Consider the following 26788-nt stretch of genomic DNA (forward strand, 5'->3'; position numbering starts at 1 on the left):
ATGTGAATGTGGTTGTAAGGGGTGAAGGAATGAAGATTTAATTACTCTTGTTTTGCTCTTCACACATGAGAGGGTCGCAGTACAGAAGTGCAGAGTGGCGGAACGTCACAACAATTCAAGGATATGGGTAGAAGTGTTTTAGTCGGGCTGCCTGGCTGTAACTCTTCACAAACAGACTTAGGTAGATGACTGCCAATAGAAACATCACTAGTGTCTCGCCCAGTCGCAGCAAACATCAGTTATTATAACCATGTGTTTGTGTGGAAAAATAGATCAAAGTTAAAAAAGGACTTCAGTTATAGTCTTTCTAATGCCACCCGGGCTAATAGAACACATTGTAATAACATGTTTCCTGCCATGACATTATATACATGAATATTGTCAAATGCCTTCAAGCTATTTAATGAATCTCTAATTTGTTGATTTCTTTAATATGCTATTAAAATGAAGTATAGTCATTCTGCACATTGCTGGAGTGCACTGTAAATGGGCAGGTACCCTTGAGCACAAGGAGCTATGATAATAAATGCCTCGCTCAGAAATTGAATTTTTGACTTTTCTCATGATTGAGAAGGTCATTCAGCAAAAATAACTGGAGGGAATTTACTAACACAAAAGAGTTGGACGGAACATCCATTCAACACCCGCTGAAATGAAGGGGGCTGTCATAAACGCAGATTATTTATTCTATCTGACTAATCATGACCGAACTCATACATCCCTGTGGGGCTGTAGATTTGAGCAATGGCTGTGCGCCACCATCGGGCAGCGGTCGTTTACCAGCCCGCTGCTTTTAGAGTGACGCTCGCCTGAGAAATGTTCCCCACTGTTTACCAAAGGTAACACACAGTTCAGCCATAATGAGATACACTCTACACAGAGAGGCTTCACTCTCCTTTCCCCCCTCCCATGGCGAATCACTGCTCAGCCCCTTTCTCCATGCGTCGTATACTACACATAAGCTCCTTAACCCTCAGAATACAGTTCTGTGAGACTCGGCGGGAGCGATTTTGCAGGGGCAGTGAGGTTGAATCTGGCATATTTCAGTGTGCTGGACTCGGCTGCCATCGGCCTGGATCAGGAGTGAGAGAGGGTGTGGAGGGAAATACAGTAGGAGAGCTCGCAGCTTTTCTGTCCGTGCCACAACAGTGTGAGAAACAAAGAAAGGAACGTAAGCTCTTTGCCAAAGTAGGTCAACCTAGAAAAGATAGCGAGGGAAGGGAAGAGGTACAACTTTGCAGAATTACTCATCTCTGCATCTGTTACATGTAGCTAAAGTTGTTACAGTGAAGCCAGAGGTGTCATGCATGACCATTCAATTGTGGTTCATTACAAGGAGGGCCTGGACCAAAGGCACTTGGGGGGAAAAAATCAATGCAAAGAATTTCAAATCAAACCAAGCATGGAAGAGTGAGATGGATGTGAACAATGCATACTGCCTGGTGACTTTAATGAATTTGACACCCTCACTGTTCCACTGTATCAGCAGTGCTAAATGGGTGTGTGGAGAGAGAAAGCATGGAGACTTAGGAGGATTTTCTAATTATCAACTGTATGACTTTGCCATAATTGCTCTGCCTCTCTTTTTTTACATGCTTTACAGTAACCACAGCATGCAATTTCACCAACTGTCTCTCCCCCCTTTGCTCAACCTCCCCCCTCTTCTTCCACCTTCCCGCCTGTGATCAATACAGTGTAATTAAAGCTGGAGAAGATTCAGGCTACTAAAGGATCCCCTTCCGGCTCTTGGTTTTTTTTTTGTTCGGGCTCTGTCCCCTGCTCCCTGTTTCGGTCTATTTCTCCTGTGCAGAGAAGAGTTGTCTCTGGGTCCTTGTCTTGAATTATATAAGAAGACCCAGCCCCATTTCAATCCTGTACTATTAGTCAAGGGATGAAGACCAACCACATAGCTGCAAAAAACACTACCCACCACAAAACAAAGAATACACATATAGCAAGAACTGTAGGTGGAGATTTTGGCACTTTTTTTTTTCTTATCGCCGTCATGGTTTTTAATTGTTGAAATCTACCAGAACAGTGATTTTATTGGCCAAAGTTTTCAACAACTTCCCAATCTGGCAACATGTTTTTACTTGTATTGTTATTTCCAAACCTGTTTCTGTCAGTGCATTAATAATAACTGTGAGCTAAATTTCCAGCTTGTCTCTACCCTGTTTTGGGCACTGCAAACAGAAGATAGGGAAAGGAAAGTTTGTTTCCACAATTTATACTTGCAGCAGTGGGAGTTGTGATTCAATTTCCAAAGCATATATGTGCCGCAGGACATTACCAGGGAAGGTCAGAAACAACCTCAAGGGTTCACAGTCACTTTGACTGCGGGGTAGACAGGTAATTCACTTGAAGGGGCGAATTGGTTATTAGATGCACCGACCTTTTTCCTGGTCTAGATTTCCCCCAGCCTCATGGAAAGAAAGTCCAGCTCAGTGACTGTGAATCCCCACGCTGATGATGAACCTCAACCTCTCAGGATATTGCTGTGGATGACGCACAGTCTGGTTTTAAATGTCCCAGCTACTGCTGCTATATGCTTGAGCTCACACAGAGTATAACTTCACCTGTTCAAAACTCTTGGAAAGATCATTGGATTGTTAAACAATGGGAGGAATGGTCTCTACTTGTTGCCGTTTTCTTTAGTCTCCTCAAATCCACCAGTCAGGAGCAAAAGTCGATGAACAGGTATACATTTTCTTCTCACTATTTTCTTTTCATTAAGTCATTGACAACAATCCATCACAAACACAACCATTTCCAGCTTCAGATCACTTGACAACACATGCCAATGGCAGAAAAAAGCTGATTTGGACTTGTTTGAAATTGTTGTCCATGAAAATGTAGAGACAAATGTTTCTGGTGTGAGTCCAGGTTTTCTTTTAGAATCTCCTCTCCAGATTTTGACCAATTCTGTCAAAAAAGTTTGTTAATATGATTAATTTCCTTCTCCTCTATCCCTGAAGTATTTGCTAAGCATTTGAGCTTGTCTCTGAAATCCATCATCACCAACAGACCCCTTTTCAAAGATCGGATATGAAAATTTTTTATTTCCAAGACCATTAGTTAAATCACTGGTTTTGCTGTAATCAGATGTTTACAGATGTGTATACTCCTGCATATGTGAACACAGTTGAATGAAGATTTTTGTGTTTCCAGAGCTATGCAAAATCTGATAAACAGTCAGTTGGGTCTACAAGCTTGAAAGGTAAAGGTAGAGTACATTAGCAGCTACCACTGTATCACACCACAATCTCTAACCAAACTGTTGATAGTCAAGTTGCATTGTAGGTAAGAAGAATGTATGGAATAAACAAGAACATGTCTGTGGTTCTGCAAAGCTAAAATCAGTGTAGTAGGTGACCAGCAAAAAATTAGTAAATTTAAAAAAGCACTTTTTGGATTGAGATCAATTCACCAAAATGTATTAAATCATATGAGAAAATTGACCTAAATATGTAATAAACTGGTATGAAAATTGCATGTTTTATCGTAAGAGCACTGCATATTTTGTATCAAGTGCAATATAGCATGTTGCACTAACTCTGGGGAATTATCATTACTAAAGCACCGCTTGTACTCTGTATATTTTTGGATCAAATCCATGCCAGTACAAATCAATAACATTCAAAAGTGCGATAGAGGGAAGCTCTTATCTGAGGCAAACAAAATATACCATCTGTAAGAGATTAGACACTTGATCTGTCCCACAGTGCATGGGTCATGCTGTTGGGTGCATTCTTATTGCTGTGTAGTTCAGTGCATGTGTTCTCTGGATACAGCTGTTTCAACTACAGATCAGCAAATTGGTGAGTGATGGCTCTACTGGGTCTCCCCTAAGGGAGGAACAAACACGAAGTCGATCTGCTTTTTTTTCCCTCTCCCTCTCCCTCCACAGTGCTTGGCTTGCTCTTAGGTCTGCCTGTAGTCGACAGATAATCTATTTGTGCTAATTTCATGTTTCTTGCTGCCCACTTCCCCCTTGAATAAGTCATTCCGCTTGTCTACGCTCTTCTTTCTCTCTCTCTCTCTCTCTCTCTCTCTCTCTCACTCTCTCTCTCTCTGTGCCACCATAAGCATCTATTTACCTTGCGCTATGCTCTGCACTTGAGCCTTTTTTTGAATCAGCAGTCCACATTAGTCACTGTGTGGGAGAATGCCATGTTTGATGGACAGGCCAAGTGATTGGTCCAGATAACTTGGGCCATCTGTCAACAACCACACCACATGTTAGTTTAATGGCTGTAATCAAATGACCCGCACCCTTTTGTTAGCCCAGCAAAAATGAGTTAGGTGAGGTATTTCAAAAGGCAATGAGGCTATAAGTCAAAATGTCTAATATACGTCTCTGTCATATTTACTCTGGAATGATGGAATGACAGCGGAGGGTCCAGGGGTGACTCATCAAAGAGGAAACACAGGAAGTAGTGATATAATTGCCACTTGAAGGCCAGAGCTGTAAAGTGGGTGTAATCATAGATCTAATTCATTCTGCACTCCGATCTATCATTCTGTCACTCTGCTGTCCACACTGCCTCTCTGTCCATATACTGGACAGGCTCATGCAAAGATGACGCCATTATAAGACCACCATGACCAAGAAAAAGTGAAAAAGAAATTTCACTTTGTGCAGTAAAGTAATGAGGTAAATGTTCCATCAACTAACCCGTTAGCAGTTGTGGGAAGATCCTTTAAGTGACAGCAGTAATACCACAGTGCAAAAGTAACTGCAAGTAAAAGTCCTGTATTTAAAATATATGCAGGAAAATGTACTTAAAGTAAGAAAAGTAAAAGTACTGACTGTATATGACATTATTAGATTGTTAATACTTACGCATTAATGCATGAATAGAATTTTAGTCTTGTTTTAACTACTTTATATATAGTTCAGTTGTTTAGTCCAGTAGTTTCCAACCAAAGGTTCACAAGATTTATAGGGAGGGTCAGGAGATTAATAGGGGAGAAAACAAGAAAAACAAAGCTCTCCTTTACAAATCTCATTTTCTCCAGTCTTTACTTTTGGAAAATCTCAAGTAATTGTATTTCTTCGGCTGCTGAAATCAGTTTTTGGTGCAATTGCTAATACCTCACAGGCACCTATGTTCTATGAAGTAACTAGTAACCACAGCTGTCAGATAAATGTAATGAAGTGAAGGGCATCTCTGTTTGAAATGTAGTGGAATAGTCTATTAAATTACAATTTACTTATAATTGTACTCATTAATAGTATATGAGTAAATATTCTTAGTTACTTTCCACCACTGCACATGAATTGTAACATAAACTGCTTTTATGTCATGCTTATTCTGACAGTTGTATTGTAGTCATCCTCATTCTCTGTGTGATGTTGGCTTTTTGTGAATAGAGTGATCAGATAGACAAAAAAAGAAAAAAGAAAAAAATTCAATTGTTCTCTTGCCTGAGTCTGTCCTTTAACTTGGCTTGCCTTTCCTCGTCCTGTTCATCCTCCTTCTGACTTCAGATTGTGAGATATTTGTTTTATTTATTTCCTCCATGTTTGAGTCAGGTCAGACTAAAGCTCTGAGCTGCCCTTCTACGCTTGTTAGTCCACCGGGAGAGGAAGAGTAGGATGGTTTATCAACAGGTGACCTCTGGTTGGCAACTGAACTGTTCTCATTGATGTTCATGGTTACTTGCTAAGATTTATTATCTTCATTTCAAGATTTTATTCAGCTTTGACTAGCCTCATATTTACAGGTGCTGGTTTACTCCAGATCTGAGGGCTGAGACCCGTCATTACCCCATCTGGCAACTAAAAGAAGAGTAACTATTGACCTGAGCAAACATTTCAGACCTTAGTTGATGTCACTGAGAGGGTGTCCTGCTTTTGATCGGTTATGAACTTTCATTTCTCTCAGTATGACACTTTACCTCAGCCGATCTGTATCTCCTTGTATCTGTGTTGCTTGTTACTGACAGAACTCAGTCAGACTCAGACACTACCCAACAGCCTCGGCTGCCTGTCTATTCCCTTTGTCTCTTTTTTCCTCCTTCCATCAACACCTACACCTTCTGCCGCTCCAGACTTCTGTCCAGGCCATTTCCCCACCTCTCTGCCTTTGATCCACCTCTCTGGGTTCGTCTCTGGCTGACGTCCTCACTGCTTGAGTCTTCCAGGTGTAGGAGCTCAAAAGAAATTTTTATCAGTCAGGCCGGGAACTTTATGCTCAATCTGTTCCTGTGCTCTGGAAATGCCTGCTCGATGAGACTAACAGGTCTTCCAAAAGTATGAATAGGTTTGAACAACAGCATTTCAAAGTTTTTGGGACCAACCTCCAGCTACAGACAAGCAGAGACAAGCTGGCAAAGAAAAATGAAGAAGAATAAATACATTTTAATATGATGTATTAGTTCCATCTGTCCTTGTAGCTTTTTAAGCGGTCTCAACACAAAGCCACCTGCAGTCCCCTTCTTGTCCTCATGCAGCTTCTGCTTTGACTTCTCACTTTAGAAAATGAGAAGTGTAATGTGGGATTTGTTGCCAGTGGTTTATTTGCACTGAGCATTTACCATTCACAGTCATTTACTCAAACATCTACCCATCTAAAGCCATCTGTAGTGGGTGTGTTTTTGTGTGAGGAAGTATTAATATATCAAATGACCCCTTCTATCCAATTAATTGGATATTCCCAGCAGCAAAAACCTCCCCGAGCAATGCACATGTGAACCGTGAAGGTAAAAAAAAAAAGAGGTGAGGGATTTGAAAAATGCTGTAGTGCATAGGCGGAGGCAGTATATGAAGTGCATTGCGTTGGCAGCAGCAGAGCGTAGTGCACCGTATCTAGAAGCCACAGCTGCCTGTGCAGAGTCATCTGCATATGGCTGCTGGCAACATCGGACCATCGTCGCATCATCTGTGTCCTTTATGGCAAAAGACTAAAATGGAGCATATTCCTGGATGGTGGGACAAAAATATTCTGCGTGGTGATGATTTTCCTGTCAATCAAGCTTTGGTTCAGATGTTTAATTAGCTTTTATTAAGGAGAGTGCCTACATTTGAAGCCATGCTATCGGCAATGCTCTGTGGGTGACAATGTCAGTTAGTCTGTCAAGACTGAAATAGCTCAACAATTACTGGATAGATTGGAGCAGAAATCAGGTCAGTTTATGACCAAATATATGCAAAACTAACGGCAACTGAAGCTGTACTTTGTGGAAGTTACCAAATGTTACCATGCTAACTGACTAAACTAAGGTGGACATAGTAACCTGCTAAACATAAGCATGGTGACATTATTATTGCGCGCATGTTAGAATGCTGATGTTGGCATGTGGCTCAAATGACTGCTGTTCCTAAGTGCAGCCTCACGGAGCTGCGAGCATGGCTGTAGACTTGTAATCCTACAGCACCACAGGCATGTTTTTGAACCATCATTTAATAAGTGACGATAATACAAAGTCATGGCAAAGACATTCTGTTTGGTAGAATGGCAAATTGAAAATATCAAAATGTTCTGTATGTATCTATATATTTTGCATAATATGTGATAGACTGAGGTTTACAGCATAGAATGTATATGGGCGTAGCCTTTGTGACATCACCCATAGATTTTCTGAAGAGTGGTTTTGAAGCTCAGAGTGGCCTTCACCACTGTTTCCTGGCAGAGCCTGACTCTGCCTTACTCCTGGCTATACCAAAAACAGGCAAAGAGTTGGGGCACATGGAGCTGAGACTTCCATACTGTTTTAATAACTGTGGCATACATTGTTAGCAGATCTGAGCCTCTCTGGCCAGCTTGCTCGAAGGCTAACCCAAGGCTAATTAATTTGCTTGCTAATTAGCTAGCTAATGAGCTAAGCTAACAAGCAAGGTATAATGAGCATGAGGCCTGCTAATTAGTGGTAACACGTAAATAAAATAATGCTAGAATTTCACTCACCTCAAAACGTTGACTTCCTCACATTCTGTTTGTCAATTAACCACACAGCAAGCTGTATTATATTCATCTGATATTTGCATGAAAAATCCTCCAAAAGGCACCAACATCACAAACACAGCCAAGAGGTCACATTCATTGATTAAATTAGCTGAAATTAGCTGAAGTGACATCCAGCAAACAGCTGGTTAGACACTGAGCGGCTAGCTCAGCTAGCTGTGACAGCACCCACTTGTCACTAGAAGTAGCCGTACCCTCAGGTGATTTATGCTAAAATTCACTCCCTGTACAGGTGTCATGTAGGGGAAATTAGCTATAGAGACTAAAAAAAACATTTTTTTGACCAAGGCTGTAAGCATGATTATTTCTGTTGTAAAGTTCGACATTTTACTATTTCTATCCAAAAATATTTTCATCAGGGACTTGTAGCTTTGTTTTGTTTTTTAAGCTGCTAACCAGATTTTTAACTTACTGCTCAGCTGTCTCCTGTCCTCTCTCTTTTTGAATTATAGTGATTTAATAACATAGCGCATGATTTCACGAAAGACATTTGGCATGTAACCTTGCCATAGCAGTCATATGTTGTATTCTCAACCAATTTACATTTTAGTATAATTAACATACCTGTCTAAGATGTAATTTTTAAATTGCCTGGTGTGCCTGGTTCTGTAAGATACACAGTAAAAATTGAGCTTATGAGAGGAATCATACCTAACCCTAAGTGTAAACAACACAGAGATTGAAGTTAATCTTAAGAGAAAATGGGCATTTTATTATCTTTGCAGTGAAAGTACCATGCCTCATAGACACACACACACACACATATATATATATATATATATATATATATATATACACATATATATGTGGAAAACTATCATATGAGTAACATTCAGACCATTTAGACCCTGTACAATGTAGATGGAAATGTGAGAAAAGAAAATTATATCCAAGCCTCAGAAAATGAAAGGTTCTTTATTAAGCAAAACAAGTTGTTTGGTGTTCTGTGTGTGTCTGTGTTTATGAGAGTAAAGGCATCACTTGTTTGAATTTTGAATGTGTTTTGTTACAACTCAGAGAAACGTCACTCTTGGTGTTCAAGGGCAACTGTCTGAGCAGCACTTTTTTTTTTTTTTCGGGCTTTTTATGCCTTTATTGATAGTGCATTTTATCCATTCTGTGCATCTTTAGAAGGTGAATATGAGTGTGAGTGCTAAGGTGGACTTTTAAGTCCCAGGCTGTTTCCAAGTATAAACTACCTTTTGCCAAGCACAGGCTCTTCTTGCTGTCTTTCAAAACCTTCTGTCTTTCCCTGCGCTGCCGACCACTCTCACATACAAATGGCAGGATGAAAGAAGGATGGATTTTGACTGCTTAGTCTCTGTTTGCTGATTTTGCCCCTTTCCATAGACAATCCAGCTTAAACCTATTGTACTGTACTTTCATGAGGCCCCTGACTTTTCATTTTTTTTTATATTCATAACAAACAAACAGAGTGAGTCCTTTTAGTTGTTTCTTGCCTGAATGAAGTTGCTGCAGCTGAAACAGTATTTCTAAAGAAGGCAGCATGTAGAACCTCTGTAGGTGTAGTTTGTGTGAGAAAAGCAATTGAGGTTAAAAAGGCAATATTTGCTTTTCAGACAGACAGAACTTCAAAATTACTGGTGATTTTAGTCGCAGATTGCTGAGGTGAAAATGTCTATTTTTCCCAGGTTAGTTAGTTAGAGTTAGTTAGATAGACTTCATTTCAAAATATACTGTATATATAAAAAGATATTTTGACAGTCAAATTTATCACCATTTTTATAACCATATCAGTAGTAAGTACCTTACAAAACATAAATTAGCAGCTATTTAAATCATAACAATTTGAGGAGAGATTCTACAAATACAGCTGGTAATGTGTGAGAAAATGTCATTTCTTTTGCTTTGTTTGGTATTTTGTGGGGGTGGGGTTGGGGGGACTTTTAATTATGGTGTTGAGCTTCAGTGTTTTTACCAGTGTGCACTGTGTTTATCACGGAGGGCTAAGAAAAATTAGTTTGTTAATTTCCCTGCTCATAAAACATTTGCAAAGTTGATTTTTGATTGAATATTTTGAATCTTTATGTAGTTTAAATCCATTTTTGCGTATGTAATATGCATTTTTTTCCAAATTCAAAAATATAATTCACATCACCTGTGGTGCCACATCTCCTCAGAGATGATGAAAATAAAAATCTTATCCTGGTAACAGTGTCAATAGTACAGAACAGCTCAGTTGTAAGATAAAATCAAGTCACTGAAAGCTTAATGTACAAATAAAATCAAGTGATAAGCTGCCATGTCACTGACATTGAACCCACAGAAGGTGTACAAGCCAATCCCTTCTTATTTATCACAGGCCAGAAGAATCGACAGGGTCCAGAGATATGAGGAGCAAAGCTACAAGTGACATGAAGATTTTATCAGCAGAGCAGAGGACAGGAGGCGTTGCCTCAACAAATCCCTTTCCTGTTCTCAGGGATGGTGCAACATTCATTTTTTCACTTCAGAAGCTGAAGCTTACTCTTCAACTTTATACAATATCATTGTTTTTCTATTAAGTGCTGCATTGTCGCATAATGCAGATCTTATATTTTGAGCATTGATCTCTCTCCCAATGGGTTTGCCATTATTAGCAGCCAGCACAGACAACAAATTGAATTTATGTCTTGGACTGGAAGAATGCACTAGTGATGTGCCCTGCATCACCAGACAAGTCACGCTTCATTGGTATATACTGTATGGGGTGTGGTAGCACCATATGCAGTATATCCGCAGCTAAGGCTGGGTGTATGTGTCATCTTGTATGTGTGTGTGTGCACACACCGCCCCCAATCACACACAGGCAGGGAGCATCTTTGATTCCCTTCATGATCTATACATTAATACCACCAGACAGGCCGAACGATTATGCTCCAACTGTTTACCATGGATTTACATTAAAATCACAACAATCTCACTGGGTACAATGAGTAATTTTCCCATCTGATTTCTCATAAAGCCTTTTTATCTCCACGTTCGGGCAGCCACTTCTCTCTATTGTGTAGAAAAGGGGTCGTGGGCACAGAAACCAGCCATATCGAGGTATTTTTCTCTTCCTCACAGAGCACATTCAACATTCATGTGGTGACCCATTTCATTAATGGAGAGGCCTTTTTCGACATGTCTTCCCCCATCTTCACTGGCTGCAGCCACCCGCATAATGGGCCCTCCTGTCAGGGTTTCATGACTAATCCCCTCATTGACCTCTCCTTCACTTACAGCCCCCACCACCTCACTGAAGATTTGGTAACTATTAGAGGGAGGGGGAGATGTTGGCAACACTTGCATAGTCAATGGCATCTGGAAAAACCGAACACACACATCTAAGAGTGTGTTTGAACTGTGTTTCTTATACTGCAAATCATTATGTAGTGTTAGAATTTATCAGTGGAACTGTTTTATTTGAAAAGGCACCAAGTATAGCATTTTTAAACCAGTGTATTAATTCAGATTAATTGAAATATGATTTTATGTGTAATCAATACAGGGAAGATTGGGAGCTCAGGGGGTATTTACAGATATTGTGGAATGGTTTAGCTAGCTAATTTAAATTGGAAAAGAAAATCAGAAAAACTAAAAAAAAGAAAAAATACATCTTCCTGTTTGTGTTTGAGAGGAAAATAAACACATTAATGTGACTGCAAATTGGTTGACCTTTACTATATTTATTGTGATAATAACCAGTATATAGTATTACTAGCAACAAGAGGCTGACTGCCACTACAACTGAGAAGTAAAAATGAAAAAAAAAAAAAAAACAATTCGCAGACCATCATGTCTTGCATGAAAAAAATTATTTTGTAAAAAAAAAAAAAAATCCTAGATCCTAGGATGCACATGATACACATCTGAGTTTTCCTCTGACTTTCTCCCTGTCTCAGTCACTTGAATCCCCACACTCACCTGCTCATCTATTTCCCTTTTCCCTAATCACCCAGTCCTGACTCCCACACCCACCTCACCTGTTTCCCATTCCTTCATCAGCTCACAGTTGATATACCAGCCATCCTTCCCCAGTCATTTACCACATTTTCCTGTCAGTCATATACTACTTGTTGCTGTGGTCTTGCTATCCTGTTTTCTTCCAGTTACCTGTTCCTGCATCTGTCTGCCTCTTAGCCTACTATCACCATCTCTTCCATTAAAATCAATGAACCATTCCTGCCTGCCTGTTCTGGATGCTTATTCCTGTGCTCCATACACACAATCATTCCCTAAACCTAAGCATATAATTTTACAATATCTACAAGTTAAAAGAAGAATTAAAAACAAATGGCAGTGAACAGGGAAAAAAAAATGCATAACAAAAAGACAACATTGATTAATGCAGGGTTTTGCAGAATTGTCCAATGCTGACATTCATGTCTTGTGATAGGGTTGCCAGCAGCCTTGTGTACCTTAAAGCAATGCAGTGGATTAAAACAGTGTGTATAGGCCAATAACAGATTACAGGCTTCTTATCCATGATCTCATTACAGCACTTAATACTTCTCAAAATGAAGGTGATAACAACTTATTGATGTGCGTGAGTCCTGACAACTCAATTGCAATGAACCCAAAACTTGAAGTACAAGTATAGAGCTCAGCTTGACCTAGGTGAAAGAAGGCAGTGATTAATTTTAGAGGAGTACATTATCAGAAATACCAAAAAAAAAAAAAAAAGTTGGCCATCTTCTTATGAGTCAGACGTCCCACTGAGCCGGCCATATCGGCATGGGTGACATGAGAAGAGAGCCTCGTCAGTGAAGAAAACACCATATGGCAGTACTTCCCTCTCACAAGCTGAAGCAGATACAGCATTTCTAACAGAGGGTGAAGTGTTGACAGCGTCATCATACTGTTTCTGTTTGTCTAATTCACCACACACACACACACACACACATACACACACACACACACACACACACACACACACACACACACACACACACATAGACAGTGACAACACTGGACGTGGTAAGATCCTAAACCTCCCCAAGCAAGATATTTGATTCTGATCTGAAGACGACAGGGAGTGATGAATAAAAATGGCTTGATAATGGGATCATTGAGTCATGAAAATCAATTCTGAGTGAGTTTTCTTTTGCGGAAGCCAATGAATGCAGGCGTTCATTATGTGTGGCCATTGGATGGTGCTTTAGCCTTCGAGCAGAACAGGAGCACACAATAGAGCTGCAACAGACAAAAGAGAAAAAGAATAACAATCACACAAAGAAAAAGTGCTGTATTGAATTTTCCAGACCTTTGCTCCTTTAGCAAGGTAATGTAACTTACTGAAGCACGATGACTCAGTGGTGATGTGGGGATATTATTAAGATGATGGTGATTATGATGTTAGGAGATAGTGATTACTTGGTCTGGGCAGAGTTCAATAGGTTTGACTTACTGACCTGACCACAAATCAGCAGCAGGGCTGACACACTAAATTTGTGTCACTGCTGGTTTTTTTTAGCAGGTATTTACTGACACTGGTGCAGCATAGCAGCTGAGTTCATCTGAATGAACTGACAATATTTAAGACCTCATCCTGATCTGTTTAAAGTTCCTAAACCACATCCTCAAGAGTTCAGATGTGGTTGACTTGCCACCTGACACCAGCAGTAACTGGTATTAACACTGAGAATGTCTTAATAATAGAGTTCCATTCAAAATGACACGTTTATCAATCACTGGAGGATTGTTTTATTTTCCCTAGTTTGCGGCAGATATGTTTCCTCTTCAGAATGACCAGGGCTGGCTGTTCCACTTTTCCAGACAAATGTGACAAATAACACACAATGTGGCTGTTGTCTTCTGACTTTCGTCCAGCACAAGCATGTGTCATTTCCTGTGAATCTGTTTTACATGTGTACACCATACGAACCCTACATGGAAATGGTATAACTGAAAATGCAAACCACTATAAAGACAGGAAACTAATTGTTTAGTTAAGAAACCCAGGAAGTAAATTACAGGGAGTTGTGTCATGTGACCAGTAATTAGGAAGTAAACAAGAGAGTTATGGAGAGCTGTTGTTTTTTTAACTCATCAACATCTGCATACATCTTATGCCTTTGGTAGCATCGTGGGTATGTACTAGTTTTTTTATTTGTTATCTACAATCTCAGGTCATTAGTTATGTGACATTCTGAAGTTACATTCTGTGAAATTTAATGCCGAGTTACTATCACCAATTACCACTCTGTTACTGGGTCATTAGAAAGTTCATGTGAGCATAATTACAATTTAAAAACGAGAAATTGATTACATGTTAAAATATTACTCCATATATTACGTTTGAGGTTAAAAAAGAGATAATAAATACATAAAAGCTGTCACAGTTAAAAACAAGTGGATTAATGCATATTGAAGATTGAGTTAGTTACATTTACATTGTGTATATCTGTATGTTAAAAGCAAGCACAGTGTTGATTATATTTTTGTATTTCTGTTTTAGTTTCACCTTTCCTTACAACGTCAATAAACCTGTGGATAAAGGGACAACTGTTTTCAGAGTTTTGATGTTAGGAAGGCGTTTATCTGACTGTCAAGTTGTACACAGCACACGTATGATGAGGGCAGTACACTAATTACTGTACCTACATAGTAGAATCAATGCCAGCCATAAACAGTACAAAACATGGGCTTGATATGATGAAAACTTTAAGGATTGTAACGTTGAGATGTGTTAATTAATTATAATAGTTATAATTGGAGGGAAACTGTGCAAAAACGTTTTCTGCTGCTGAAACAGAAATATCAGATTAAAAAACATATTTTGGAATCAGTATCATATATGTCAGTGCAAGAAAGACAGCAGTAGGGGGATGTTTTTTTGTGTTCTTTATGTCTTTATAAGTGACTGTATTTGTGCACATAGTTGCCATCTTACTTTTCAGCATTCAGCAGCTGCCACCATTTGTTTCTATCACTGATCTGTTCGGGAAGCCTTCTCCGCTGTTTTGTGTGCATTACTTAAATATTGCTGTCAGCACTCAGGTTATTTTTAAGAGGCTTCCTGATGTAAAAAACTTAATATGAATTGTGATTCTTAAACTTCTTAAATATGTGTAGAGAACATGTTGATGTCCCTGATTTTTGCTGCCTGTGTTGTGGTCCTGAATGGACAGCTCCCGCGAAGTACACTTTATACACTTTTATTCTTTGTTTCTGTCAATAACAGTTTTCATTGTTATACAGTGAATATATATGTATATTCACTCTATTATATTTATACATTTATATATATGTATAGTAATATTTCTCTGTCTGCCCAGAAAACAACTACATGCTCCCAATTTTACACCTGCTTTCCCAGATGTTAAATAGCCTACATTACCCATGCTGCAGTGGACAGCAATAATAAATCAGTTTCAGTGACCATTTGTTTAAATTTTCATTCCATCCTTCCATATTCCTCAAACTAATTATATACAAATGCTGTCTCACACACTAGAATCAAAAACTGGCACATTGTCACTATTTTACATACATTTATAACTGCATTGTTTGTCTTTTGGCTTCTTGCTGTTCTGCAATATTCTTGTTTCTGTCACTTAAATAGTTTTCACTGTAAAATATATATACAATATATATACAACGTGTGTGTATGTGTGTGTATCTACTTATAAAAAAAATCTTCCAACACATTACCCCAGAAGAACACAAGCTTTTGTGTAATTTTGTGCAAAACTGACATCACTGGTCAGTCAAATGCTGTCCGAATCATTTAAGCTTCAAATCCTTAGTAATTCGAAATACTGACCTGAAATGCACTTATAAGCAGCACAATTACAAAACCTACAAAACCTAACACACACTCAAACCCATTTCTTCTTTATAAATCTCTTCTCCTCTCTCCTCCACACACACACACACACACACACACACACTTACAAACACACACACATACCTGCACGCCCTCCTTCAAGCGATTCTTTACATCTGACGGCGTTCTCATTAGTCACTGGGAGGCCATGCAGCCTCTCATTTAATTTAGTTGAAACGTTGCCCCCTCTGGTCTGTCTGTTTTCAACACAGCAGTGAACACTGTTACCATGCTAATGACCCTCGCCCGGAGTTTTAGAGGGAAAGGAGATCACTAAAAGTTAACCCCTCTTCTAGCTGGGAAGCTGCCAACGTTTTCTGTAATTACACCTGCTCTTTGGGTCCTACCCTGGTTTCAGATTCTGGCCCCTAGTGGGCGTAGCCATGGGAAATGTCTGCTCCAGACATCGGGATTAAGTAACAAGGGACAGCTTTGCCAAAGTTTAATGGCTGGTGACATTAGCAAGAGGCAACAACATAACAGAAGAAAATTAAGAAGTAAAAGGTTTTCATTATTTTCTAGATTTCCTACTGTGTTCATTTTGTGGTGTTTTTTCTACTGTCAAGCAAATAGTGAAACCAGTATGAATTAATTTTTTTCCCATATAAATATGAAACAAACACACTCTTCCTTTTGCTGCACTGGTTACATAAATTGGTGATGCTGAGTAGAAAACATACTTCTTTGTACAGAAAGGTCAGGTTATGAATAAGCAGCTGAAGATAAGGGAGAGGTTTGATGCTGCAGCAATACACATGCCCTCTCTTTCACTCTCACACACAAAGGTCAAATACAGTCTAACCTCTGGCAGTCTCCGGACAAGCTTCAGATCCAAACTGATCAATGCTGCAGGATCTTTGGGGAGTTACTTCCTTTAAGGGCTCCGATCAGTGATGTTGCTTATGAAATGACAAGATCAGTTATGGTCACTTCTCCACCTGGCCCCACCCTGAATCGGTATCACACCATCCTCCCAGTGGTGGAGCTATCTCACTCCTCCGCAGTGCATCTTCTGTCGCCAATAGTCTTTAGCTGAGAGCAGTATCAGTGAGGCCCCGCATGTCGATTCTATTGAACTGGCTTGGTGTGTCAGAGGCAGTAAAGACCTCTTGATTGACTTCTGCTTGGATAGCATGTCCAACTCCATACATTAGTAATGCTGAGGATTCAATAGATGGATAGCCTGGGTGGATTGATGTAGGCAGGTGGTACATTTACCTCAATGCAAGCAACTGGACATGAACTGAATTCACAGGGTCATGACAAAATATACTATAATGTTATCTTGGCAGTGTGTTCAAGATAAATTTTCATTGTTAGTTTTGCAGGATCTCATTGCAAGGAACAACAACAGAAACAAGAACCATTCATCGGCTCGACAAAACAGTCATTAAAATAATTTCAAGTGCTGCAGTTTTTAAGCTACCTGCCATAGTTCAGCACCTGGGTCACTACTGTGTGTGTTAGTCCAAGGCTTAATTGGCTACTTAATCATATCACTTTTCCAGTATGTACTTTTCTAATATGAGCACAGCCAGACAGTGCAGCTAAGCAGTTATGACTGTAGCTTCCGTAGAGACTGAACTCCCCTGCATGAGGTAATTTTCTTCATGTATGTTGTATCTTTACCAAATGTGATGAAATCTGTTGTTTGCAAGTGCAGTCATTTCCTGGGCTGACAGCACACCTGTTATAAAATATAAACAAATTACAACAACAACAACAACAAAAAAACAACAACATATGCACACACAACTTATGCCCAGCATGGCTGTTCTTTGTGATTTTCTTGCATTTTCTTCATACAAGTTTTTCTGTCATTAGTTCAGGCTCACAGACAGTCTTACAAATTGATGGAGAGTTTATCATGTGATTGCTAAGAAGTAAAAGTTGTGTGTGTGTATATTTCATGTTTTCAAGTTCTGCACTAATATCTGACTTATTTAATTGATTAAACTGTACATAAACGTACATGTCCAAAAGTCTGAGACTGGGAAACACATCTCAGACTTTTGGACTTCACTGTATATACTGAACCAGTCTGCAGTGTCTCTGTTAATTTATTTTTCTAAGACCAACTAACTGAACCAAATCCTGACATTTAAGAGGGGGGATACAGACAATCTGCCTCTTCTCTTCTCTTACTGCCCACTTTCCAGTGAGAGGAGAAGGAGAGAGGGATATAATTAGGGTGAGGTCAGGAAGGGGGGTGGGGTTGGGGTTTGGGGGGGTGAGGTCCATCCCAGGAGAGCTGCTGCTGAGATCTCACTCACCTTCACTTCCCACAATGCACTGCAGACTGGGAGGAAAGAGTTAGAGGAGGCAATTAGCAGGCAGCACGTTAGCAGGCAGGCTGATTTGTTTTAAACCAACACAGGCAGCAGCTGCAAGCAAGTCAGTGGGGAAGAGCCCAGTAGGGTATATCACTATAGAAGCGTGTTTGTGTGTGTGTGTGTGTGTGTGTGTGTGTGTGTGTGTGTGTGTGTGTGTGTGTGTGTGTGTGTGTGTGTGTGTGTGTGTGTGTGTGTGTGTGTGTGTGTGTGAGTGTGTGTGTGTGTGTGTGTGTGTGTGTGTGTGTGTGTGTGTGTGTGTGTGTGTGTGTGTGTGTGTCTGCATGCGTGCGTGTGTGTGGGACCAAATATATTGTTCTTTTCATTTTATTTTGTGTCTGTGTGTTGTGCTATTATCCATTTCACCGACAACAAACCACCTGCATGTACATACACACACATCTACACACACACACACACACACACACACACACACACACACACACACACACACACCCGCATGTGTGCGCGCACACACACATGCCTCAAGGCCTTTTCCATGCCACTCCTGTGTTCCCATTTCATTTTCATCACACATAATTAATCCAGTGTTTTCTGAACAACCCCTCAGCCCGCCCCTTGCAACCCCTGGTGTGTTTTCCTTCATTTACAGCATACACTGAATGCAGACAAAAAAAAAAAAAAAAAAAGGTTTATTAACCAAGTGTTTGACCCAATTGGCTTGCAAATGAAAACACCTGGGCGTTAGATTGAAATTTAATTGCTGCTTCACTTGGTTAACCCACTTAAGAACCATGTTGAGTGTAGTCTGCTCAATTTGTTGGGATCAGCAGCTTTGTGCATCGCGGATGTTGTAGGCTTGGATTGCAGATAATTACTATTAATTAGTGGCTGTTACATTTTGGCTTTGAAGCCACAATGAGCAAAATGGAGCGATGCCGGGGAATGAACTTGGTTGAATGGAAGTTTGTCGATAACATGTGAAGCAATAGGAAAAGACAACCGAGGCTTGAGGTTGCCTTGTTTATGTCTGTTGCTGGCATCATCAGTGGGAAGGCACAATATGTCGTCTGCACCCACAGTGTCAATCAGAATCCCATTACTGCAGAGGTCATAGACACAGTGCTCCAGGTAAGCTAAGTCTCAATGGGCTACTCTGCTTGCATTTCCACCAGGATAAAGAAAAATAATAAATTTACACCCAACAATATTGTCTGCCTCCAACATTTCAAGGAGAACTTTAAACCTTTGTCAGATATAAAAACATGTTTCCTCCTTTCTCTCAGAAAAAATAGAATCAAAACTTCATTTGAGTTTTTTTCCTTATTTTCTTATTTTTTTTATTTTTGTCAATCTAGCAATTTAAGCTCATAGCCTCATGGGTAATTTTCGGAATACATATTAGGACCTTTAGCTCACAGGCAGTGGCTCGCACACTCAATAATACCATGAGCAATATCGCTCTGAGAACACCACACAAAAACAAAGATGCCATAGCTTCATGAATATTTATGAATAGGAGATACTGGGGCCGAGATAAAATTACAGACTAATAGGTGGATGGAGAAGAGAGATATGAAAAGAATGATACACAGACTGATGGAAAGTCAGGAGGAGACAACCCACTGAGCAGGCCCTGTAGGAAGTGAAGACACAATATAGTAGACATGGGGAACCCTGGAGGAAATTTGCTATTAAAATGCTGTTAAATACACATGTACTTGGCTCCTCCTGTGAAGCTCTTGTTGCTGGTGCAGCAGTGAGGGAGCCTCCCCTGATACCCACATTCAGGAGCCACTGCTGATTGGCAGCACAACAGCACTGGTGTGCATGAGCCCCTGCGGGCCCCACTGGCGGTCTCCATCATTATGCCGGCAGCGCTATCATTTCTGGACACTGATTAAAATGTTGGCAATGTTAGAAGAAGCTGAAGGTTAAACCACTAAGGGCTCCATGTGAAGTAATTTCACACCACATCCCCCACCCGCATCTCTGACACACACACATCCACACACTAACAAGCCAGAGTGTAACAGAGAAAGTAAGGAAGTTCGTGGAACAGGGCTGTGTGGGACTTGATTCTAATCTTGCCTTGATTTCAGCTCCTCATGGACGTTGACTCAACTGGAACCAATTTTTCCTCAATCAATCCCACTATGTCCCAGTGTCGACTGGATATTACTATGATAGTTGGAGCTGAAGATTTAATTTAGTGTTTCTAAAGAATGTCACACTCAAACTCAAAGTGGACTCTTTGAGAGGCTCCAAAGTTGTGGCTGTGAAATGGAAAACAGTTTATGCTTTTATTTATTTAAACCACATGATAGTAGAGAGCACTTTATTAGGAACACTGGGTAGTTCCTCCCTTTTCTCTAAAAACAGCCTTTGTTCTTTGTTGCATAATTGTATGAATAAGCAAATGTGCAGGTGTTCCTAATAAAGTGCTTGCTGCATGTATTGTTTAACATGAGAGCCTCAGTATCTAAATTAAGATTTAAATATAATGAGAAATGTCAGCTGCACCTTCTTAGGATATGACTAAACAAACATCAGTTATAGAGACACCAGATAAATGTGGACAAGTGAAATAAATTAGACTGTCTGCATGTTTCCCTTCACTAAAATTATTATTATTATTATTATTTTAATATTTATTGATTTATTGATTTATTTTGTATTATTATCAGAGGTTTTGACTTTTGTCTGAGGACATTTGGCAGTAATATTAGCTTTATTGTGTATTGCTATAACAGCTTCATACCAGATATATTTGTATCATACTGGCTTTGCTCAACACGAAGGTTGTCACAAGGGTATCTGATCTGAATCCTTTTACATCAGCGTTCAACATTTGTAACTAACTGCTTGGCTGAAACACAAGGATTCAGTTGAGCTCCTGTTGGCTGGACCACTGTTGGTCTAATTACTGTTGACAACCTGTGGCTACAACTTGAAAATAAGAAGTGCATCAAAAGATGTGAAATACTAATAAAAAATGTATCTGAGATGCTGAAGTTACAGGTATTGCTTACTTACATTTACATACTTTTACTCATGAGATACTTCCTCCAAAATAAGTCTCTGATCAGAACTATCACATGTATAAGCTATACATGTGTATGATATGCATGATATGTTTAACTTGAATTAAAAAGACTTGAACAGCAAAAGTAATTTGTTACATAATTAAATTGCTTTAGTTACTCAGCCCAGTCAAACGTACCTTTAAATTCCAAATTCTCCAGATTAAAAAGTGTAAAAATAGAAAATGAGACATTGTGGTTTAACAAGCAGCAGCCTACAGTGTTCACCAATGTTAATGCAGACAACTGCACACAGCTCTCCAAAAGTCCCATCACACACCCCAAGGCTCTGAACATGAGGAGATTGCTGAATGTAGCTTACCATCAACTGTTAGCAATGTTAGAAAGCCAGCTAATACCACACAATATGTAAACAAACCTGGGTTTGGCAGTGGGAGCATTTTTGTTAGCAGGAGTCACATTTCTTCTGTCCAGTATGACCAGCTGTCATAGAAAATAGACACAACTGACTCTAGCTAACTTCATCATTAGCTGTAATTATTTTTCTGGTTGCTAACATCTATCTACCTGAAGGTTGTACACACCGTGGAACTGAAGTGTCATAAAAACAGATCCAGACACTGGAATGATTCTCTCTTGTAAATAATAAAACTTAAATGGTGAAGTTGAATAGTTCAGAGCAAAAGCAAAAAAGGACAAACAATGGGAATCAGTGATATGTCATAAGATGCACACATTCAGAGCTCATTCACATGTCTGTCTGGCTGCTGATTGGTCAACATGCTGCTTCTCTTCACTACACATCAGTCCTGGGAGCCACAGCCACATGAAAGAACATTTGCTGATAAATATTAGTGACTCTCAAGAGAGCAGACTTAATGTCTGGCTATAAAGTCCCTATATTTGTCGCTAGGTGCATTTTTGAAAAAAAAAAAAAAGTTGCCAAAGGGGTTGTAAAAGAAATATAGTTCTTGTGCTGGCAACACTGTAGCTGCCTTCTCATCCCCTGCACCAACCTAAGGTGCTCCGCACTGAACACAGAGGCCACACTGATATCAACCATCTATCAAATTCCCGGTATGACAACCAATTCTCAAAATGTCAAAGTAATGGAGTATTACTTGGATTAGTAAATACAATGTAATTTCTGGATTTCTGTTACTGAAACAATTAATCACATGTCTACAAAGCGTTACTGAGCGAAATCTATTATCAGTGCTAAATAGAAATGAGAAGCCTGAAATGTTTTGCAGATTTATTGCGGGGCAACAAGATTTTAGCCTCTGAGCTTTGTGAATCCAGGTATTTCATCAACCTGCAACTGGATCTAAAGTAAAACCAGCTATCAGACTCTAACTAACCCAGTCACAGCAAACAGCTCTTGAATTTGGGGCAAACAGCAGATAGTTTGAGTATCAAGGTCAAGAAGCAGTGAGTGGTTTAAGATTGTGCTTTTCCTCCTGATGATTATATTAATTCGAGGATCAGGCTAAGCTGTGGAGAAGCAGAATGGACAGGGTGACGGAGGCCAGCTGTCACCGGAGTTTCTCAGTGAGATGTGAGCAAACACAACTGTGGGGCTATCTGTGTCATCTCCCTGCTCAACACCTTCCCTCTGTCTCCCTCCATGTGCCACTAGAACCAATGCAGAGATACCTTTCACCTGGCTCCCAGTCTCAAAAAAAAAAAAAAAAAAACAGCTTTTGGGCAGGCTTGAATAGTTTTGTCTGCCTCTCTGCATTTTTCCTAAAATAAACAAACAGCCACAGGGCCATTAATCTATGATGAGTCATGCTGGTTGGAAGTCAGATTTCCAGTCTGTATTTGAAGTTGCAGCCAGTGTTGGCATTGGTTCTGGATCATGACTCACGGTATGCTTTGCAAACAGTTAGGTTGTCTTTGAGAATCAAGCATCCTCGTGCTGAGAGTACGTCATATTATATTTCAAGCAGTGAGTGATTCCAGCTCGGTTGTTGTGTCTTGTAAATTGGTAGATGATGGACAAAATAATTGAAACAGTGTGTGAAAAGGAAGGAGCCTACATCTAATATTGAATAAACCATTCAAATCCCACTGGGCTGTCTTGAGAGGCATTGTCCCAAAGCTTCATCACAACCTTACTGCACTCACACATGTTGTTGCAAAGTTCTTCAAAAAGAGGTCTAGCAATTCAAAGTTCTCTGTATTCTTCAGAGTACATTATGCTGCATGAGGACCATAAATTAATTCAACAGATAGATATCCCCTCAGTACTCATCGAGCCACAGCAGAAAATGAACTTGCTGAGTTTATTGTTAAATGAAGGTTCTGGTGAGGAGGATGTGAATGAGGATTTAGTGTACCTTAAGGGAGTCCCTCCTTCCAGACTGAAAATATGCTTCTGAGCTCTCATCTCATATTAATTTGTCTTAGAGAACGTATCCGTGCTGTTGCTCCGTGCCGCCCTCTGGCTAACTCTGAGCTATTCTCTGAGAATGAAGCCTTGATGCCTTCATTCTCCCACTGCTTGTTCCACAATTTAACTTGGCTTGTTTTCATCAGCCTCCCCTCGCACCTCTTTGTCGCGCTCTCTTCCCTCGTCCATCAACTGTGGCCTTACTACAATTATGCATCCTCCAGTGGGACAATTAAATCGGAGCTATACCTTCCCGAGTGGAGAGGGCAGAAAGAAAAGGGAGGAAATAAAGATGTCAGATTTGTTCTTGCAATGGCCTGCCTCCTTTTGAACTAGCTTCTCTTGAAGATGAAGAAGCAACTAGCTTTTCTGCCTGTGTTCCAATGCCACCACTAGTGAAGGACACACTGCCCTTCAGCCGCATTGTCCGACAAAATGAAAGCTGCGTGTTTTTAATTCAGTGGTAGAAAAATTCACTCATATTGATGTGGTTGTCCTCTCTCAACTCCCAAACGCCCTCCCCTCCCTCTTTGACAGGTGCAAGTGCAACCTCCACGCCAACAGCTGTGTGTATGACAAAGAGAAGTTGAGCTGCGAGTGTGAACACAACACCACTGGGCCCGACTGTGGCCGCTGTAAGAGGAATTACCAGGGGCGAGCATGGAGTGCTGGCTCCTACCTGCCCATCCCCAAGGGCACGGCTAATATTTGTGAGTACGGACACACACACACACACACACACACACACACACACACACAGAAACACACACACAGACTTGTGACAAGGATGGGTCACATGGAAGAGCAAGAAATATAACAAAAATACAAGGTCTTGACAAAAAAATTGAGATTTCCTGTGAAATTTTGACTCAACATAACAAAGGCAACTGCACCGACAAGTGATAAAAGTCGAATCCCAATTAGCAGTACCCTGTGTGTCATCTTTGAGAGTTCTGACAATCACCACATTAATTGTGAGATATAGAGTTGTGAGGTTTCAAAGCAACGTGAAGCAATTAACAATGTTTCAAAGAGATAAAAGGCTCAGAAGCAAAGACAGGAGTCTAACTGTTGTATTTTTGATGTATAATATTCTGTGGAAACAAATGTGTCCAAATACAAGACCTGAGTCTCATTTAGTGTTGTGACTTAGCCCAACAGCTTTATTTGGACATGAAAGTCTTCGTAAGAGTTGGGTTGAAAATTGGACTAAAGATTTGCAAAATCATGTTAATTCATGTTAAATATGGGAAAACTGAAAAAAGAATAGTGTTGGCAGGTGATAAAGAAACCACACAGCACAGTACAGTCACTAAATGTAACCGTGCACACAATTCTCTAAACATGCATATAGTGCAAGCATTAGACGAGGATACAGCAGGTACAGTAGGTTTATTGTGTCCCTGAGTCCTTCTACTGGACTCCCCCTGTCAACACAAGTTTAAGTAAAGGCTGCCCAGTAGCATCTGCAGCAGCAGCAGCTGCTTTCCCATCCTTTACAAAACACCCTTGACATCAAGTCAGTGCTTTGACTGACAAGACCACGCAAGACCCTCTGTGTGGGAGAAAACTGAGCGTGTGTGTCAGGGTTTCATTTCACATTACCTTTCAATTTCAAGTTTTTATGACTTGGATTCAAGTTAGGGAAGTGACTTGTAGACCTCCTGAAACAGGTCTAGATAGATGACGCAGTAGTAACTGTCAAAAGCAGTAACTGAGAACAATATTCTAGGAGGTAAGAATAAACAAAGCAATGATTATTTATGACTGATTTTTTGTGCGTTTTTTAAAAATCTTATGACTCAGTCTCCTGTTTTGCAGTCCTAAAGGTTTGTGGTGGGACTAATACAAATTTTAGCGTGTGAAAACCTGTATTAAAAAAAAAGTAAAAAACCTAGAATGGACAGTGCAGAGCAGATGTTTTACTCTTTTATCCCAATGCAGTTTTTGGAATTCCAGCTACAGTATGAGGAGGAAGATTCAAACCACCTGCTATGTCTGTGCGTTTAAGACTTGAGGCTGTCGTTGACTACAAAGAATTTTCCACTAGATATTAAATATGATGATTTTGTTTCACTTCACATGTATCTCCAATTATTTTTGAAGCTTCAGGCACTATTGATATAAACCTACTCAAATTAAAGCTGAGACTTAGCACTTCAATGTATCCATTAATTTATTTCAACTTGAATGTGCAGAAGCTCAGAGCCTGAAGAACATAAATGTGCAGCTGTCCAAAAACGTATGGCCGGGACTATAGGTCCTGCTTTCCTGTTCATAGTTTTAAACAATGATTAGACTGTTTCATTCACAAATTATTTGGCATTTCACAAGATTAGGTGGAAAATAAGCCCAAGTGGCTACATCATGCAGTTCATTCACTTGGGATACATACCACCCCCACATCGACCCCCAGGGTCTTTTCAGTGAAGGATGTTACACAAAGCAATATGTATGGTTCCCAATCATGACCACTGGGGACACTCTGGTCTATAATAAACCTACTCCATTGCATATATGTGCTGTTGTCATAGTTCCATGTATGATCTATTCATTCAAACTAGCAGTAGACTGTTGCTGTTGTCCACTACATGTGTTGCAGTTCATGAGTAATGTTCTTCAGCTGCAGCTGCAATGCTAATGTAGGATAGAACCAATTATTTGCTCCCGCTTGAGCTGTAGAAAGTGGGCCAAGTGTCTTGTGGTGAAATCTAATGTCTTGTGATGATATCACATAACATGTGGAATCTTTCTTTGTCAGCTTGGGCTGTGGTGCACCTTTGTTGATGTGGGCCTATATTTGATAAGACCACCATTGTTGAATATGTATTTGTCAATTAAAAAACAAAACAAAAAGGGCAGAACTAACAGCCCTCTGTTGCAATGTAGGGGGGGTTGTTCATGCTAATGATCACATCTCATGAACACACACCTCCTCACAAACAGGTGGCTTTCATATACATAAAACAAGTGATTTACAGCAACGTTGTGCACTTAAGAGAGTTCCCTGAATCTGACTCATTTGAGCAAACTAGGCGAGGTTTAGGATAAGAATAGAAAAATGTTCTTGAATGATATGCAGTGTTTGTGATATTAGGTTTTACAGATCAACTTGTCTTGAATAGAAGCAAGAATGCACTGTTTTTTTTTACAAGTCATACAAAATTGTAATATAATAATAATATATAATATCCATTTCCTGATTTTCTTAAAAGGTTTCCTCTCTAACATCATTGTTTATTTGGATCCCTAACAGAAAAAGCAACAGCTGCTCTTCC

General features: G+C 39.9%; 1 protein-coding gene across 8 annotated transcripts in view; it reads left to right on the top strand.

Annotated features, from left to right (window-relative positions):
• ntng1a (netrin g1a) overlaps nucleotides 1-26788 on the top strand; it is a 104321-nt gene that overhangs the window by 49716 nt on the left and 27817 nt on the right. For all 8 annotated transcript variants that reach the window (XM_056364816.1, XM_056364820.1, XM_056364821.1 and 5 more), the window contains exon 4: nucleotides 24048-24220. In XM_056364816.1, the coding sequence (XP_056220791.1) occupies nucleotides 24048-24220 (173 nt within the window). The remainder of the gene's footprint in view (nucleotides 1-24047; nucleotides 24221-26788) is intronic.

Source organism: Seriola aureovittata, chromosome 20 (genome assembly GCF_021018895.1).
Source record: "Seriola aureovittata isolate HTS-2021-v1 ecotype China chromosome 20, ASM2101889v1, whole genome shotgun sequence".
NCBI classification, from domain to species: domain Eukaryota; kingdom Metazoa; phylum Chordata; class Actinopteri; order Carangiformes; family Carangidae; genus Seriola; species Seriola aureovittata.